This window comes from Hippocampus comes, unplaced genomic scaffold (genome assembly GCF_001891065.2).
Source record: "Hippocampus comes isolate QL1 unplaced genomic scaffold, H_comes_QL1_v1.1 scaffold412, whole genome shotgun sequence".
Lineage (NCBI taxonomy): Eukaryota > Metazoa > Chordata > Actinopteri > Syngnathiformes > Syngnathidae > Hippocampus > Hippocampus comes.
In genome coordinates, this window is record NW_017805343.1 from 85,593 (window position 1) to 101,996 (window position 16,404).

The following is a 16,404-nucleotide window of genomic DNA, read 5'->3' on the forward strand; positions in this document are numbered from 1 at the left end:
GGTGGGATCCAGACTGACAAGATGGTAAAGGCAAACCAACCGGATATCGTGATCATAGATAAAGGGCAGAGGAAAGCCGTTGTAGTGGATGTCGCAGTCCCAAGTGATGGAAACATCAGAAAGAATGAGCACGAGAAACTTGAGAAATACCAAGGGCTCAGAGAGGAGCTGGAGAGAGCCTGGAAGGTAAAGGTGATAGTCATGCCTGTGGTGATCGAAGCACTCGGGGCAGTGACAGCAAACTAGATGAGTGGTTGCAACAGATCCCGGGAACAACATGGGACATCTCATTCCAGAAAAGTGCAGTGCTGGGAACAGCAAGGATACTGCGCAGAACCCTCAAGCTTCCTGGCCTCTGGTAGAGGACCCGAGATGAATGGGGGATGGACACCACCCGAGGGGTGAGACGATATGTGTGTGTGTGTGTATGTGTGTGTGTGTGTGTGTGTGTGTGTGTGTGTGTGTGTGTGTGTGTGTGCGCGTGCGTGCGTGTATGTGTGTGAGACTGTGTCTCCCACTTTTTAAGGGCTTACTTATTACAAAGGAAAATTACATGTTGTGACTTTGATAAGTCACTTTAATCTGATTCCCGGTCTGGAAACAGCAAAATGTTTCTCGTTACCAGAAAAGTGGTCCTTTTAGAGTAATTCGTTCTTGTAACATTTTACTTGCACTTGTGCTGGCAGATTTTATCAAGTTTTATCTTTATATGTTTTTTTCTCCTTGGGGCCAAGAACTTTGTTTTTGCAATGCATGTTCATGCATGTTTCGTTAGATTCCTTCATAGCAGCTGAGGAAACAAAGGAGGCCCTTGAGCTGTTTATTTTCCGAGACAGTTAAGATGCTGGTGAGGCGTTTTAAATTGTTGCGTTTCCCAAATGACTCGTGAACGTCATAGATAAGAAGAACAATGATAACATAATGTTCAGATGTGAAGACAGATAATCCACCCATTTCCCAGTAACTCACCTACTGGCATCCAAAAAAATACCTGTCCACATTCTTGGGCAAGTTGAAACACTTTGCAGCAACCAAGTTTCTGAGGGTGGAAAATGCAGTCATCGGTTTAATGTTGCGATGTTTCACATTGAGTTTACCACTTGTGGCAATTCAAGATTCAAATTATGGGGTCTGAGGCTCTTGTGCCGGGGTTCTGGTCATTCCTTTGCCATCATTTCCTAGTTGGTGCCATGATGGACTGAGCATCTTGCTGCTCTGGTTGGAAATCGAATACGCATGATCCTCGCACAATAAATAGTTAACCACTGCAACCAATCCATTGTCACCATAATTACCATATTTTCCGGACAATAAATCCCATCAGTGGTGGACTGACAGACGAACATCAGTACTGATGGAATGCCCATCTCTGCTAAATTGAGAGACATACTTCAAACCACTTGCAGCTGTTATTGCAGCTAAAGATCGCTCAACAACAATGTTTCTCAACCACATGTACTCCTCTCTATTCCGTTACCAAGGGCGGGCCATATAGGGCCATGCCCGTTGTGTCCCGCCACTTGAGGCATGGCGTCTGTAAAAACAGACATTTATTTACTATTTCATTGGTATTTTTGTGTTGACAAATGTCAATATTGATTATCACGAAGACATTCAACATGTAGAGAAAGTGTGTATATTTTTAACTAAACATAGGCAGCACGGTGAACAACTGGTTAGCACGTCCGCCCCAAGGTTCAGGGTTCGATTCCTGCTCCAGCCCTCCTGTGTGCCGTTTGCATGTTCTCTCCGTGCCTGCGTGGGTTTTCTCCGGGTACTCCGGTTTCCTCCCGCATTCCAAAAAAAAATGTGTGGCAGGCTAATGGAACACTCTAAATTGTCCCTAGTTGTGATTGTCAGTGTGAGGTTGTATGTCTATGTGTGCCCTGCGATTGGCTGGCAACCAGTTCAGGGTGTAACCCGCCTACTGCCCACAGACACCTGGGATCGGCTCCAGCACACCTGCGACTCTTGTGAGAATAAGCGGATTAGAAAATGGATGGATGGATCATGCGAACAAGCAATCCAAAACATGATAGATGGGATAACGAATAACATTGTTGTTGTAGTGTTATAACCCTTAGAGCAGTGGTTCTTAACCTGGGTTCGATCAAACCCGAGGGGTTCGACAGAGCCTCTGCCATGGAGGTTAAGACACACCCGACTCAACATGTCAATTAGTTATGGCTTTACCATCGCTGGCTGCAGATGATCACATTACATTGCTTGTCCAATCAGTGCTGCGGGAAATTTAGTTCACGCAGTAGTCAACGTGTGACTGTCGTGATAGTATGTCATACAATTTAAAAAAAAACTATACTTATGCCATGTAATTTTATTTGTATTTTCTGTTTTTAATAAATGTGGTTTTTAATGTCTTGAATTTGTAAAAAAATCCTCGGTTTTCGAACGTCTCGGTTCTCGACCAATTCGGTTTTCAACCAAAAATTTCGAGTTTTTTTATGCCTTGGATGACGAACAAAGTTCGATTCTCGAACAAACTGAGCGCACTTGAATGCACCAATTGACTCCTCTCGCCTTCCTTTCATGAGGAAGTGACGCTTCCTCGGGTAGACGAGGAAGCGACGTTTCCTAGTGTTGCTTTCCATTGTGAGCAGACGTGTTCAATAAACATTTTTATTTTAAAAAGAGCGTGGTTTCGGTTTTTGAATAATTTCGGTTTTCGAACAGCCTTCTGGAACGGATTATGGACGAAAACCGAGGTTTGACTGTATTTTTATTTTTCACAATTGAAGGGTTCAGTGAATGTGCATATGAACTGGTTAGGTTCGGCTAACAAGGTTAAGAACCACTGCCTGAGAGCAACGGATATTTGAACTAAAAAAGATGAGCAACACAGACAATATAACAATGCTCACAGCATACATTCTTGATCCTCTGCGACGAATGAGTAAACTGGCATACTGCCCCAGCAGGGATAGGCTCCAGCATGCCCGTGACCCTTGTGAGGAAAAGGGAATTCGAAGATGGATGTATGGATGGATAGATGGATGGATGATAGGAATAGAATCTGCAAGAGCCTAACACAGAAAAAGAAGTCAGCTGCTGTTGCGCAGGCCGGACGTACTTTACTTTCTTCAATGTTGATGCACAACAATCCCGCAGAATATTGTTGAATATGTGGTTGCGATAATAACCGGTTGCTGTGAATATACGTAAGTGGTTAAAAATTCCTAAAAAACAGTGCCCTGATTTAAAGGGGACACGAAACCAATGTTATGCCGTGCTGTCGTTCGGAGGCCTTTGCTAATAGCCCCACAGAGCCCGATCCTGGCAAGTCCTGCAGTAAACACCAAGCAGAAGCATCATGCAGCTGGTCATTTTCAACCTCTACCGGCGCAGGATTTGGGCAGCAACTGCATGTTGAATCTGGGGGTCTGAGTGACCTCAGCATGGACAAACCCAAACAGGTTGGGTTGACAAAGTACCCTGTCAATTTTTTTTGGGCTCAAAAAAAGCAATCAAACATTCTTGCAGCTGGTATTGTAACAGGCACTGGCTGGAGTACTTGGTTTAAAAGGATGCAGCATTTTGTTAGTCCTGCAGGAAATTTAAATCAACATCATCGGACATGATTTTCCATTAGGGGATTGAATCACTGGAAACATGCAATCGAAACAGGCAAAGGTTGAAATAAACATGCAGCTACAAAAGAAAGCGTGAGTGATTAGAGGCATCTCAAGGGGAAATCCCTTCAAGCAATAAACAAATATTTCTAATGTTATTTCGTCATGTTATAAGCCCACACAAAAATGGTATGTGTATGCTGCAATTTGTTTCCCGAGGGAGAGTGTTTTGTTCCAAAGTTTAAATGTCTGCTTCAAGGCGGCTGATTCACGTGAGCTCCATTTTTGTTGTTGCTGTTGTTGTTAATGTGATTAGTTACATGTAACAAAGGCATGTTTATTTATTTTGATTTCAAACTTTTCAATTTATGTTGTTTATTTTCAAGGCAATATTTATTTTTCTGTTTGACTTCAAATCAAGATAGTGCCTGAGAATCCAATGTTAAAAATGAAGGAAATGCAATGATTTTCATCTCATTTCATGAAGTTCTACGGTATGTGAAGAAGAAACCACCTGCAGCACACAGGCAGCTGCATCTTCACGAAACAGTGTGTGATGCAATGATTGTGGTGTCTGTTTTGACTCTTGAAAATGACTAGGAACAGGGGTGTCCAACCTTTTTTTGATCGAAGATTGACTTTTCAAGCAACCGACCTCCCGCGATCGAGCCACTACCACACGTGCACGCACACACACTCGCATGCCATGATGAGCAACAGCCACAAAGAACATGAACAAGAACGAAATAGAAAAATAACGTCGATACAAGAGCTTGTGAATTTGTAAAAACGAAGCAATGCCGACCATTGTCGAGACCTAACGCCGCGGCATGGGACGCACTTTGGCAGCGTCTTAAGTGCAACAACGTCACTATCATAGCTCACGTGCATTCATCTTAAAAATGTTCTCCTGGCACTTCAGATTCACATTCTTTGCCAGTGCCATCAGTGAATTGTACATAAAACAAACTTTGAATGACAGTTAAAAAAACAAAACCAAAAAAAAAGATATAAGGCAACAGCTGTGATTGCAAGCTGCAATTGCAGACTACCGCTAGCAACTTCCGGTGATGCAGGTCACGTGCCACAGTAGGTTAAAGGTCACCTGTTATATCATTTTATTTTTTAAAAACTTTTTTTTTTGGGAAAGTGAAACTGAGAGGATGCTTAGGGTGCAGTGCGCACTAACACAAAAATATTGAATATGAATAACGCGTACACAGACAGACGCGGTTGACTGGTGGGGCAGCCTTGACTGGGAATGATAAAAAAAATATATGACAAAATAATTCTTCAACATAAAGTGCACAGGCCTAATGCAATATATCCTCTGTGTGTAAACGTTTCATATCCTTTGACATGGTAACAAACTAAATTGGGATACAGTATCCCCCCCACCCCTTCACCAGTAAAGTGTTATTCTTCTTCTTCTCCTTTCGGCACGTCCCTCTTCAGGGGTCGCCACAGCGAGTCAGTAATTTCCATCCGCCCCTGTAAACCGTCCTACCAACTCGCATGGTCGTCTTGGCAAAAGTTTTACGCCGGATGCCATTCCTGACGCAACCCTCCCCATTTCTCCGGGCTTGGGACCGGCACTGGGGAACAGTGCACCCCCAGGGGAGGGCACTGCCCCCCAGCGGCTGGGTTACCAGTAAAGTGTTATTATTGTACTCAATTCGTAACACAAACACCTCACCGTTGAATGAAATAAGCGGTGAAAATTATAATTTTAAAATGACAACATACAACGTCTACAATAACATCACAGTCCCAATGCTGCCCGAGGGTCAAACCCACTCAACCAGGCAGTCTCCTAGGTTGCCATCTGCTGGAGGGGATGCCAAAAGGCTTAAAAAAACAAAACAAAACAAAAAAAACTCCCGATTCATGTGGGAGTCTCACGAATTTCAAATCCGATCTCCCGCGTGGTCCCCGATCAGTTATTTGTCCTGCTACAATGAAGTTAACAGTTTGCATTGTGGGTAATGGGAGGTGACACGACTCCTCTTTGCCAATTTGGAAGACTCAGGAGAAATTTTATATGCAGGCACAACCAATATTTCGGGGCAGATGTAATGCTTTCTATTGCATGTTTTTGTTTTTTATATTAAATAGACCATGGCGGCTTTTCTCACTGCTGCTGCTGGTTGCTATGGAAACTAGTGGCAGCATTGAGAAAAAAATATATAATTAATTTTGCAGTTTGCGTTTCCTTGCTAATTTTTGGATGTTCGAGACCTTGTGCTGCTCCACCTTCTATCTGAGGATGCCCTGCACATATTGTACTCAATAGGGTTTAGGTCTGGAGATATGCTTGACCAGTCCACCAGTCACCTTGACCCTCCGCTTCTTTGGCACAACATTCATCTTGGAGATGTTTGGAGTCATTATCAGAAAGCAGAGATTGCAGGCAGGTGTGAGGGAATTTTATGTCATATTTATATACTCAGATTACTGTACAGTTACAGTTGGCAACACGTGAAAAAGATATTTAACGTAACAGTAAATAAAGTTCGGCTCTCCATCTGTTTAGTGCAACTTAAAACTCTACGATGCAAAGCAAAAGCCAGAAACGCCACCGGCTTCTCTGGGCCAGAGCTCATCTAAGATGGGCTGAATGCAAAGTGGAAAAGTGCTTTGTGGTCTGACGAGTCCACATTTTGAATTGTTTTTGGAAATTGTGGGCATCTGTGATGATATGGGTGCTGTGTTCGGGCCAATGACGTGGGTAAGATACACGCCTGTGAAGGCACCATTAATGCTGAAATGTACATACGGGTTTTGGAGAAACATACCTGATGCTACCAGTCAGGTAACATCTCTTTCATGGCTGGCCCTGCTTATTTCGGCAAGATGATGCCAAACAACATGCCGCGGGTGTTATAACAGCGTGGCTTTGTTATAAAAGTGTGTTGGGTACAAGACTGACCTGCCTGCAGTCCACACCTGTCTCCTATTGAAAATGTGCAGCGCATTGTGAAGCGTAAAATGGTCTGTGGAACAGCTGAATCTGTATATTAAGCAAATGAATGAACGAATGAATGAATGTTGGCAATGCTCCACCAACTTCTAATCTTTTGTGAAGGTTTGACCTACAACACTTGAGTTTTCTCATAAAATGTAATAGGCTATGGTCCAATGAAATAATAAGAGGTCAATAAAAATGAACAAGTAACATTTATTCAAATACATTTGACTTTCTGTACATTACTTTTTCCTGCTACAAAAACAAATGGTTACACAAGTCTTCCAAGGAAAATAGACTTTGGATAGTTGTTCCTCAGACTGACCCACTGCACAAAAAAATAGTCTGCAAAGTGGTAAAGGATTCTTCCTGTGAGCGACAGTGACTCCACACGACAAATGCTCTCAATAAAAACAATCAAGACTTTTTTGATTCCCAGAATTCCAAGCAGGAGTCCTGCTACGCAGAGTGGAACACAGGTCCCTGGGCCATTACACAGCACCTAAAATAACAAAATATGTAAAAGGAAAGCAAAACAACATCAGCACAGTGCCAAGGCATGAATACAGTGGAGCACAGCATACTTGTGATTCAGTACCTGTGGATTTGCATATTTGCAGATTTTTTTTACTCAGTTTAAAATAATTTACTGGGGTTTTTTTCTCAGTTACTTTGGTACATTTCTGGAATCATCCTCGAAATGTGCAAAAAAGTACATACATGGCTATAACAATGTGTACAAATAACAAAATATATATAGATATCCTGCAAAAAGCCTGTCTTGATCAAAATGCAATGCTGCCATGGGAATGACAAATCATTGTGTACCCAAAAAAACCCAGTAAAATTGATTGGTCATGTCAAGATAAAAGTGCACTACTTTAGCGAGGTTCTGATGTCAACTTTGGCTCAAGTTTTGATGACTATCACTCCAAATTATAAGTCAAACCTTAGTGTATGATGGAGACTGAATGCAAGAGACTGGAGAAGATTCACATTGCCGCTTTTTCGGGACCGGACATTGAGTATTTTAAGAGCTATTACTCTAATAATGTAAAGACACTGACGAGGCTGTGTGAGGAAGGCAGTTCTTATTTCAAGTTTTTAATTTGGTTCAATTAAGCACGAACTACTGCTTTTGATCTATTTGTCTATCTAGCCATGAATGTGTCTGATACTGTATTGTAATCATTTTTTTACATAATTTTATATGTTGTACATAAATGCTAGATTGCATGTAAATTGTTTTGTCATATTTTGTCTTCAAATTGAGACTGAAGGCTCAGCAATATGGCCTAAAATTAATATCATTGTCTAACACAACGGTTTCTATCATGACGTTCCAATCCAACTTATTCTACTCTATGCTTCTTTTCATTCCAATTTTGCAGTTTTATGTCGGTCAGCTTTTTAAAATTGTTTTATAATTTTAAAAAGGTAATGTTATTTTGAGATCCAAAATTATTTTGAGCTCTATCTTTGTGTGTATCTCAAAACGCAGGGTCGGGTTCAAACTAGAGCAAACTAACACAAATACAAAGCTGATATTGGAAATATTTAACAAATTAAAGAATGTACTTTTGACATTGTTACAGTAAGCGCCTCTCCCAAGCTGATGTAACTGATTAATTTTTGGTTTTTGAGTTTGTGCGCTCGCTTACAGCGTCACTGTTCACCTTCCTATTAGTTTTCTCTCTATAGACACTCAATTGAAATGCTGATTTGCTGTTCATGCCTGGTTGCCGCTTCAACGCAGTTCTAGTCATACTTCTGTGAACCGTACTGGACAGTGAAACACTTTTTCTGGTGTTTAAGTGACACAATTTTAGCTTAGCGATTAGCATTCGCTTCGACTCTTCTCTCCTGCCGTTTCATAGCTTGGTTGAGAGTTAGGACCGAGGGAGGCGAGAGAGAGAAACTGATTGTCCAGTGATCGACCACCAGGGGGCAGTGTTTGACCACGTGAAGATCAATAATGATGGCTCGAATGGGCCACCAGTAAAATTTTCACCTTCTTCAGCAATGGAGTTGCGGAACACGGTCAATGTGGCCGGCCTACCCTGATACGTGGGTGGAGCTCTGTCAGAGGTGAGATTTGAAACTGATAAAGGATTTCGTCGGACGGTCAGAGCAAACACATTACGTTTGTGTTATGTCTGTCTGGTCAAAACAAGCCAAAATGTAACTAGGTGGTGATCAGCGAATACAGGGGTGGCCAACCCGCGGCTCACGAGCCGCATGTGGCTCTTTGGCTTGTTCAATGCTGCTCCCAGGCTTTCACACGACAAGCGTCGAAAACGCCAAGGCAGTGGCGATGCCTTTCAAACAAGGCGCTTAAATACACAGAACGTGCTACGTCGGCCTATCATCAATCCCGTGACTTGATTGACATAGAGGGCAACCAATCAGATGACTGCATCACCGCTCATGCGCAAAGAACGGCGCTAAGCGCTAAGCTAGACAGCAAATTTCCTCTGTTTTTAAGGCAGGGGTGCCCAATACGTCGATCAGAATCGACCGGGAGCCAGAAAACTGGTCCCAAGTCGACCGCAAGGGGTGGGAGAAGGAAATGGGTGGGGAAAAAAAATGATTTGTTTGTTTGTATCTTTAGCTTTCGTTCATTTTCGCCCCGTTCTGACTGTTGCTCATCGTGGTGTGCGTGCATATGTGCGCGAGTGCACTGGTGGGCACCCGCGTGAGTGCGTGCGTGTGAGCGCGTGTGTGTGCATGCTTGCATTTGCGCGATCGGGTCGTTCGTGGGAAGTTGGTCGCTTCAAAAGTCGATCTTTGGCCAAAAAAGTGTGTGCGCGCGCACACGCGCGTGCGTGCATGTGTGTGTGTGTGTGTGTGTGCGCGCGAGGAAGGGTATGATGTGGCTCTTAGCAGTAACACAGTAAAAAAATTGGCTCTTCGTCTCTGACTGGTTGGCCACCCCTGAGCTTATAGCTCTGCGCCTCTCTTCACCGAGCTGTCCAAAATGTGGAGCCGCAGATCCGATGAAATGACCACAAAGTCTGTCAGCGAACTGCAGCCGAGTGTGTCCTGGTGCCAAGTGCACACATAAATGTGGCTTCAATCTGTGATGAGCACGTAAGTTCAAGCAAAACACGACTCAACCTCTCAAGAAAGTGAATTTATTAAAACCCCAAATAAATAATATAATAATATTGGGAACTCTAAATTATCTATAGGTGTGACTGTGAGTGAAACAAAAAAAAAATAGACAGATAGATTTAGATTTTACTCACCACATCTGGTCTGAGTCTGAAGATCAGGGGTATCGAGTAAAATTGGGCATTGAGTGTGCTGAAAACCGAAGAAGCCCAAGACTGATGTACCTCTCGGCTGCGTGCGATCCGATGAATGGTAAACTAGAAAAGAGGCCATTTATTTAATTTTCAAGGTCATGTGGTCTCAAAATGTTATTTTCATCTGTTCCTGACATCATTAAAACCGAGGCTAAAGCCATCCTCTCAATTTTGAGTGATCAATTAACCTATTGTACATGTTTTTGGATATTGAAGCCATAAATTATTCACAGTTAAAGTTACAGAGTGAAAAACCGTTTGGGCTCATTATGAAGTGAAATTAGTTATCTTTCTTCTGTCTTCATAACTGAACGTTAACCAGGCAAATTTATATATTTTTTTAACTTTTATCCAAATTGTTTTTCTGGACAGAAACCCAGCCGCTGGGGGGCAGTGCCCTCCCCTGGGGGTGCACTGTTCCCCAGTGCCGGTCCCAAGCCCGGAGAAATGGGGAGGGTTGCGTCAGGAATGGCATCCGGCGTAAAACTTTTGCCAAGACGACCATGCGAGTTGGTAGGACGGTTTACAGGGGCGGATGGAAATTACTGACTCGCTGTGGCGACCCCTGAATAGGGACGTGCCGAAAGGAGAAGAAGAAGTTTTTCTGGACAGAATTTTCTGTTGAATCAAAATGCCAAAATATCTGAGAGCTACAGCCCTACATAAGCGATGTTGACATATTTTAAATTATGTTTTAAAACCCACTTCTTCTCCTTGGCATTGCCTGACCATTCATAACGAGTTGTGAGGTTGGCGTTTTATTTATTCATTTGTTACTTATATTCTGAAAAGTTCATTTTTTAAATGAAGCACTTTGGTCAACCCTATTTTTCAATGGGCTCTATCAAGTTGGATTAAAAGCTAGTTTTGCAATGTATTTGGTCGGTTCCATAACGTAAAGACAGGTCAAGTGAAATAGGTTGCATACCTGTGTATCAGAGTCCAAAAGATGATTGGATTTTTCAAATGTGCGGATTCTCTCTTCACTCATCCTGTCTGTATCCGCAATAACATAGAATCGTGGTGAGTAAGCACTGGAGAGGGTCTTCATCAATCGCAGGATTTCTGTCGTGTGACCACCTGAAAACACATTGACCAGGTATACAATAACATAGAGTAAAAAAAACACAACAAATAAAGACAACAGCACCATAGATTTAAAAACCTCCTTCCTAGACAGTGGCTCATAAAGGTGTAAATCTGATTAATATTAGTCTTCCAACACATGGCTTGTCAATTTTGTTTTAATGCCAAATTATTGCTCTTAAGAGTGTTTGTTATAACACTAATCGGCAGTTATCACGTATTAGTTCTCGATAGTCAAATTGTTTCTTAAATATGAAAACTGCATTAATACATTTGTGGGATCGGTTCCAACTCATTGACGGTGTGGATGTGGTTGTGAATGGCTGTTCTTCTTTATGTGTGCCCTGCAAGTGACTGGCGACCAGGGTGTCGTCTGCCTTCTGCCTGAAGTCAGCTGGGATAGACTCCAGCGACTCGATTCAGGGTAAGCCGTGTTTAAAACGTATAAATCCATGCAGGATGTATACATTTGCTCGGTGCTACGAGTCGGGACAAAACACAGATACACGATATGTGTTTATCCTTGTATGGTGAATTGAGAAAAACAACTCCGAATTTGGCGAATGTTAATAGACCGACAGCTTGCTCAATTGTAAGGTGGAACATTTCCAAGCATAAAACAGACCACCAGGCGACTGGTGACATCGAACCTCAAGCGAACAGTGTCACGTATCACGTTTTACCTGATCCTGCAACGACAAGGAGCGTAATCAGGCCTTTGTTACCAGGTTTACAATATTTCCCATTCCGGACAACTATATATAAACGTATCATAAATACCATGCATGCTACAAAAACAAAAACACCTCCGAATAGTACAAACATGACAGGCATGAACTCGCCAAAACGCTACTTCCGTCATTGGAAAAGAAGTAAATCAGCTTTGAATGACTATACCGCCACCTACTGTCGCGGTGCGTGCGGCAACTCGTGTGGGGGCTCAAGCATGACAGAAAATATGGATGGATGGATGTTATGGCAGACCAACAGAGTCAAAATTAATAATAAAATCACGTTGAAAAAAAATACTATATTGAAAATAAGAGACAAATCTCGTTCCGAAATTGTAATATATTCTTCATGTTCTTTAACATCGAATTTTCTACACTTTATTACATTTGAATACTGTATTTCATATTGATTATTTTACCAATATTTAAAATACTTGTGAACAATAACCAAGATTCAAGAGTTTATAAAATCAACTGAAAAATTAAAGTCTTTTTTTTTTTTTTTTAATTCTTAATGTCCTTGACCACAATGGCCTTTTTATTTTCATACATCCATTTTGAACACCGCTTATTATGCATAGGGCTGTGGGGGTTGCTGGAATCTATCCCATATTATTTCGGGCAAAATTACACCCTGAACTGGTCACTTGTCAGTCACAGAACACACTTAGACAAAATACCATTCACACCCACATCCACACGGTCAATGAGTGGGAACTGATCTATTGGTATGCCGGCACACAAGTTGTGGGGGGGGGGGTTCCACAACAGCATCAGGGATTACCTTTTTATTTCCTGGCACTGATTTTCAGCACCATAACTTGGTCTTTCAATTAAATTGCATAAGGTCGAGCCAGTTCAGTGATTTGGGGATCCTTTTACACAGACATGAGCATCAGCACTTCCGGTAGACAAAATTATCCAAAGGTTCTACAGTGTAATATTGTTTGGAACCATGGTACACACATTTTCCAAAATATGTTATTATGTAGGCCTGTATTTAAAACACAGGTACATGAAAATTTCAGTATTCTACCTTTATAGACATTGACTGATAGGCACTAAATAAATATTCTGGACATAATGCGACAACAGTGAATATGAAAGGGAGAATTCTACACAACTTCAAGATCGATTTTTTTCCCCAATTACAATTGTATCAATAGATGTCGCTCTTGCCCTATGAACCTCTTGAAAATGTCGACATAGTAGTTGCATATAAACAACTTTGTCTCGTAATATCGTATTCCATTTAATTTTCATCCCGTAATTAATGTGCAGGTCACAGCTTTTCCACAACATCGTTTTGGGTTGTTTTTGGCGAGCTTGTGTAACGCAATCGCCACGAGCATTTCTTGAGGTACACAAGTTTGGTCGGGAACTAGGGAACATAAGAGAGACAGGTGGCGGGGCACCAAAGCTACACCGACGACGGGTCCGCACAGGAGATTGATCCGTTTTCGCATACATAAACCTCCGTTATTTTTGCATTAGACATTCATTAACATACTTTACACACTTTCATTATAAACATTATGTACTGTTGTTATTACAATTCCTATTATTATGATTGTAGGCTCAAGAGTGGGTCATGTACTCTGGTCTCCGTTTGTTATGCATAATTTGTAGTGACGTAAGAAGAAGGCGACGAAGTGAGGGTTTGCTGTTGTCGCGTGTTGTAAAGAAACAGACAACAAACGGGCGGCGCTCCCAAGTCGGTCCCAAATTCTTATTATTATTACCATCATGGTCATGTATGCCTAGTGGTGATAAGGTACGATTTTTTAAATTAAATTTAATATTTGAAGATGATTACCATATAGTAGAGGTGTCAAAATTATTAATTTATAATAATCGATTCATCAACAACGATTAAAAAATTAATATACAGCTGTTTTAGTCAGCGAATAAGTATTTAGAGCCGTTCTTTAAGATAAAATTGGCCAAAATCACAGATTTTTAACTTAGTAACAATATATTTTCATTAATTTCTGTCGCCCTTCACGAAAGCAGACTAGACTGATTATCTTTTGTGTTCGATGATACCAAGACATTTGAAAACATTCGCTATTACAAAGTGCTTAGGAAAACAATGAATGAACCAGTAACTGAATCATCCTCAAATTTGTTGGTGAAGGAATAATTACATATTTTAGTTATCATAAAATTGTACATTAATAATGAAGAAATGCTAAACTTGCAACAAAGAAATGCTTATACTCTCAAGAAAAAAAATGCTTTTGCGCTTAATAAAGACATACTTATGCTCTGAATAAAGATATGCTCATATTTGTAAGAAAGAATGCTTGGTGTGACAGTTAGGGGACACAACCACTTTTCTGAGACGGCGGTTGGAAAGAGATAAGGTAATAAGACAAAACAAGAACAAGGTCGAACGTGGATGGAACTGTACACACCAACTGCAACTCAAAATAGCTACATGGTGTTTTTGTAATGATCACACACATGTACGTAATTTTCACTAACATACACACACATAGTCAAACAGGTTCAGTGTGTGTCTTCAACAGTCCTCACTCCTAAGGTTGGACACACCGCTGTATTAGATTCCCAATGAGAAATAAATGACAGGGCGAGCGGAGCGTGGAGATCCGGGATCTGGCGGGAAACGCTGCAGAGAACTGAAACCTCTCCATATTGTGTCTTTAATATGAATGTCGAATTGATAACTTCGACAGTTTGTGAGGACAACTTTAATCCCTCTCATGTGATTCTGCCTATTTGTTCTCAAGCTCTTTTTAAAGTCAACGACAAAACAATCCCAATTATACAATGATTGGTTAATATGCAGTAAAAACTGAAAAAAAAATGTTTTGTTGCACATTTTAATGCAAAATAAAAATTTATCTGATTACTTGATTAATCGATAGAATAATCAATAAAATAATAGATTCTGAACATATTCCATTGTGACAGACCTACTTATAACTAAAGCAAGAAAAACCTTAGTTACCTACCTCAGTTACACTGAGTTTTAGTGTGTCCAAGCGAGTCCTGTTATACTGTATTTGCTGAATTTGGCTACGTGACAGAGTTTGCTAGCACCCACGAGCTGCTCGATGTTCCTCCGGAAATTTCAAGAGCAATGAGAATGGTGTCTCCACTCAGATCTCCCAACAAGTGATCCCCACTTTGGCAGCCAAACCCATTTCATTGCAACGATGAGGCTGACAGAATGTACTCGAAAATAAACGTTGAGGTTTTGACATCCTCGTCAAACACGAATCAAATTCACCATGCCAAGTTAGTATGGCCATCATGAAATAGAAACATTTGTGTTGAGTCTAACCTGAATTTACTTAAATGAATCACATCAACTATCTAGGGAGATTTTTACATTTAATGTGTTGTCTTGGCTTTTTCCATCTCATAACCAAAACAACAAGAATCACACAAACAACAGAAAATATAAGTGACAGTATATTCAAAAATTATATATACTGGACAATCAACATCATAGTGGTGCACATAAAACTCCCCATTTGCGTAATTTGTGAAAAACTAACAAACAAAAAAAGTCATGAAGAAAGAAGAATAATAAGAAGTATAAATGAACATTCAATCAACAAAACAAGAAAAAAAAAAAAAAAAAAAAAAAAAAAAAAAACAAATCCTGGCAGCAGATGTATAATAAATATGACGGACTGGCTGACGGTCCTGAAATTGCAGCAATGAACTGGAAGAATGAATGGAAGCGCAGCTAAAATAAGACGACAGACTGACGATTGCAATTCAGTATGGCTTGAAATAATGATGGATTGATGATGACGATGACGGGTACCCAGACTGCTGACAAATGACGAATGACCTACTGGCAAAATTTAGCAAATTCCCCAACCTCAGCTGTTTTGTACAAATAGTGTATGCAATGAAAATCTAGCATGATTGTCAATGAAGAAGTCGATTGCCAGAAAGAGGAAGTTGCCAGAAGTTTGCCAGCAAGAATAAGTTCAGGTTTTGAAGCAACACGTTGCCAGCCAAGCAACATCTTTTCAAGGACGTCTCTGCTTATTTCAGCAAGACGATGTCAATCGTCTTTCTACACATGTTACGACAGAGTTATACAGCTTAGTAGTAAAGGAGTGTGAGTACAAGACTGAGCTGCCAGCAGTCCAGACCTGTCTCCCAATGGTTTCCCAATGGAAACCGCGGACTGTTGAATAACTGAAGTAGTATATCAAATAAGAATGAGACCACTTATCTGGGGTCAGGTCGCAGAGGCGGCAGCTTCAGCAGGGTTGCCCAGACTTCGCTCTCCTCAGCCATTTTTCCATCTCTTCCGAGGGAATTTCAAGGACATTCCCAGGCCAGCCGGGAGGCAACATCTCTCCAGTGTGTCCTGGGTCATCCCCGGGATCTCCTGCCGGTGGAACATGCCCAGAAGTATCTCACCAGGGAGGTGTTCAGGAGGCACCCTAATCATATGCACGAGTCATCTCATCCAAGGTGAGGATAAGCAGATTAGAAAATGGATGGGTGGATGGATTTCCATCCATGAAAAAAAAAGTCCATTAATTATGTCTGTCATCCAATACCCTGGCTTGCACTATAAATTTCCCGTCAGCTTGCATCATCATCAGTCTCATCCATCGAAGACAAACATTATTCAAATAATGCATACAGTATTGTGTCAATTAACCTCTCCATTTATGGGGGACCAGTGGCGGTTCTAGATCAGTTTCACTGAGGGGGCCGGGCTGGGGCCG

General features: G+C 41.3%; 1 protein-coding gene across 1 annotated transcript; it reads right to left on the reverse strand.

The window, feature by feature from the left end:
• Positions 1-6,716: 6,716 nt before the first annotated feature.
• alg14 (ALG14 UDP-N-acetylglucosaminyltransferase subunit) lies at positions 6,717-11,816 on the reverse strand. The gene is made up of 4 exons (XM_019871824.1): positions 11,630-11,816; positions 10,789-10,940; positions 9,801-9,923; positions 6,717-7,054 (listed from the first exon to the last, which is right to left on the reverse strand). Exons 1-4 carry the CDS (start codon positions 11,778-11,780, stop codon positions 6,824-6,826), a joined length of 657 nt encoding a protein of 218 aa, XP_019727383.1. The 5' UTR covers positions 11,781-11,816; the 3' UTR covers positions 6,717-6,823.
• Positions 11,817-16,404: the final 4,588 nt, after the last annotated feature.

Coding starts and splice junctions, on each gene's coding strand:
- alg14 (XM_019871824.1), bottom strand. CDS start 11,780: ATGCCTGTCATGTTTGTACTATTCGGAGGTGTTTTTGTTTTTGTAGCA. Junction 10,941..11,629: donor CCTTGTCGTTGCAGGATCAG/GTAAAACGTGAT, acceptor ATGTGTTTTCAG/GTGGTCACACGACAGAAATC. Junction 7,055..9,800: donor TCAGACTCAGACCAGATGTG/GTGAGTAAAATC, acceptor TTGTTATTTTAG/GTGCTGTGTAATGGCCCAGG.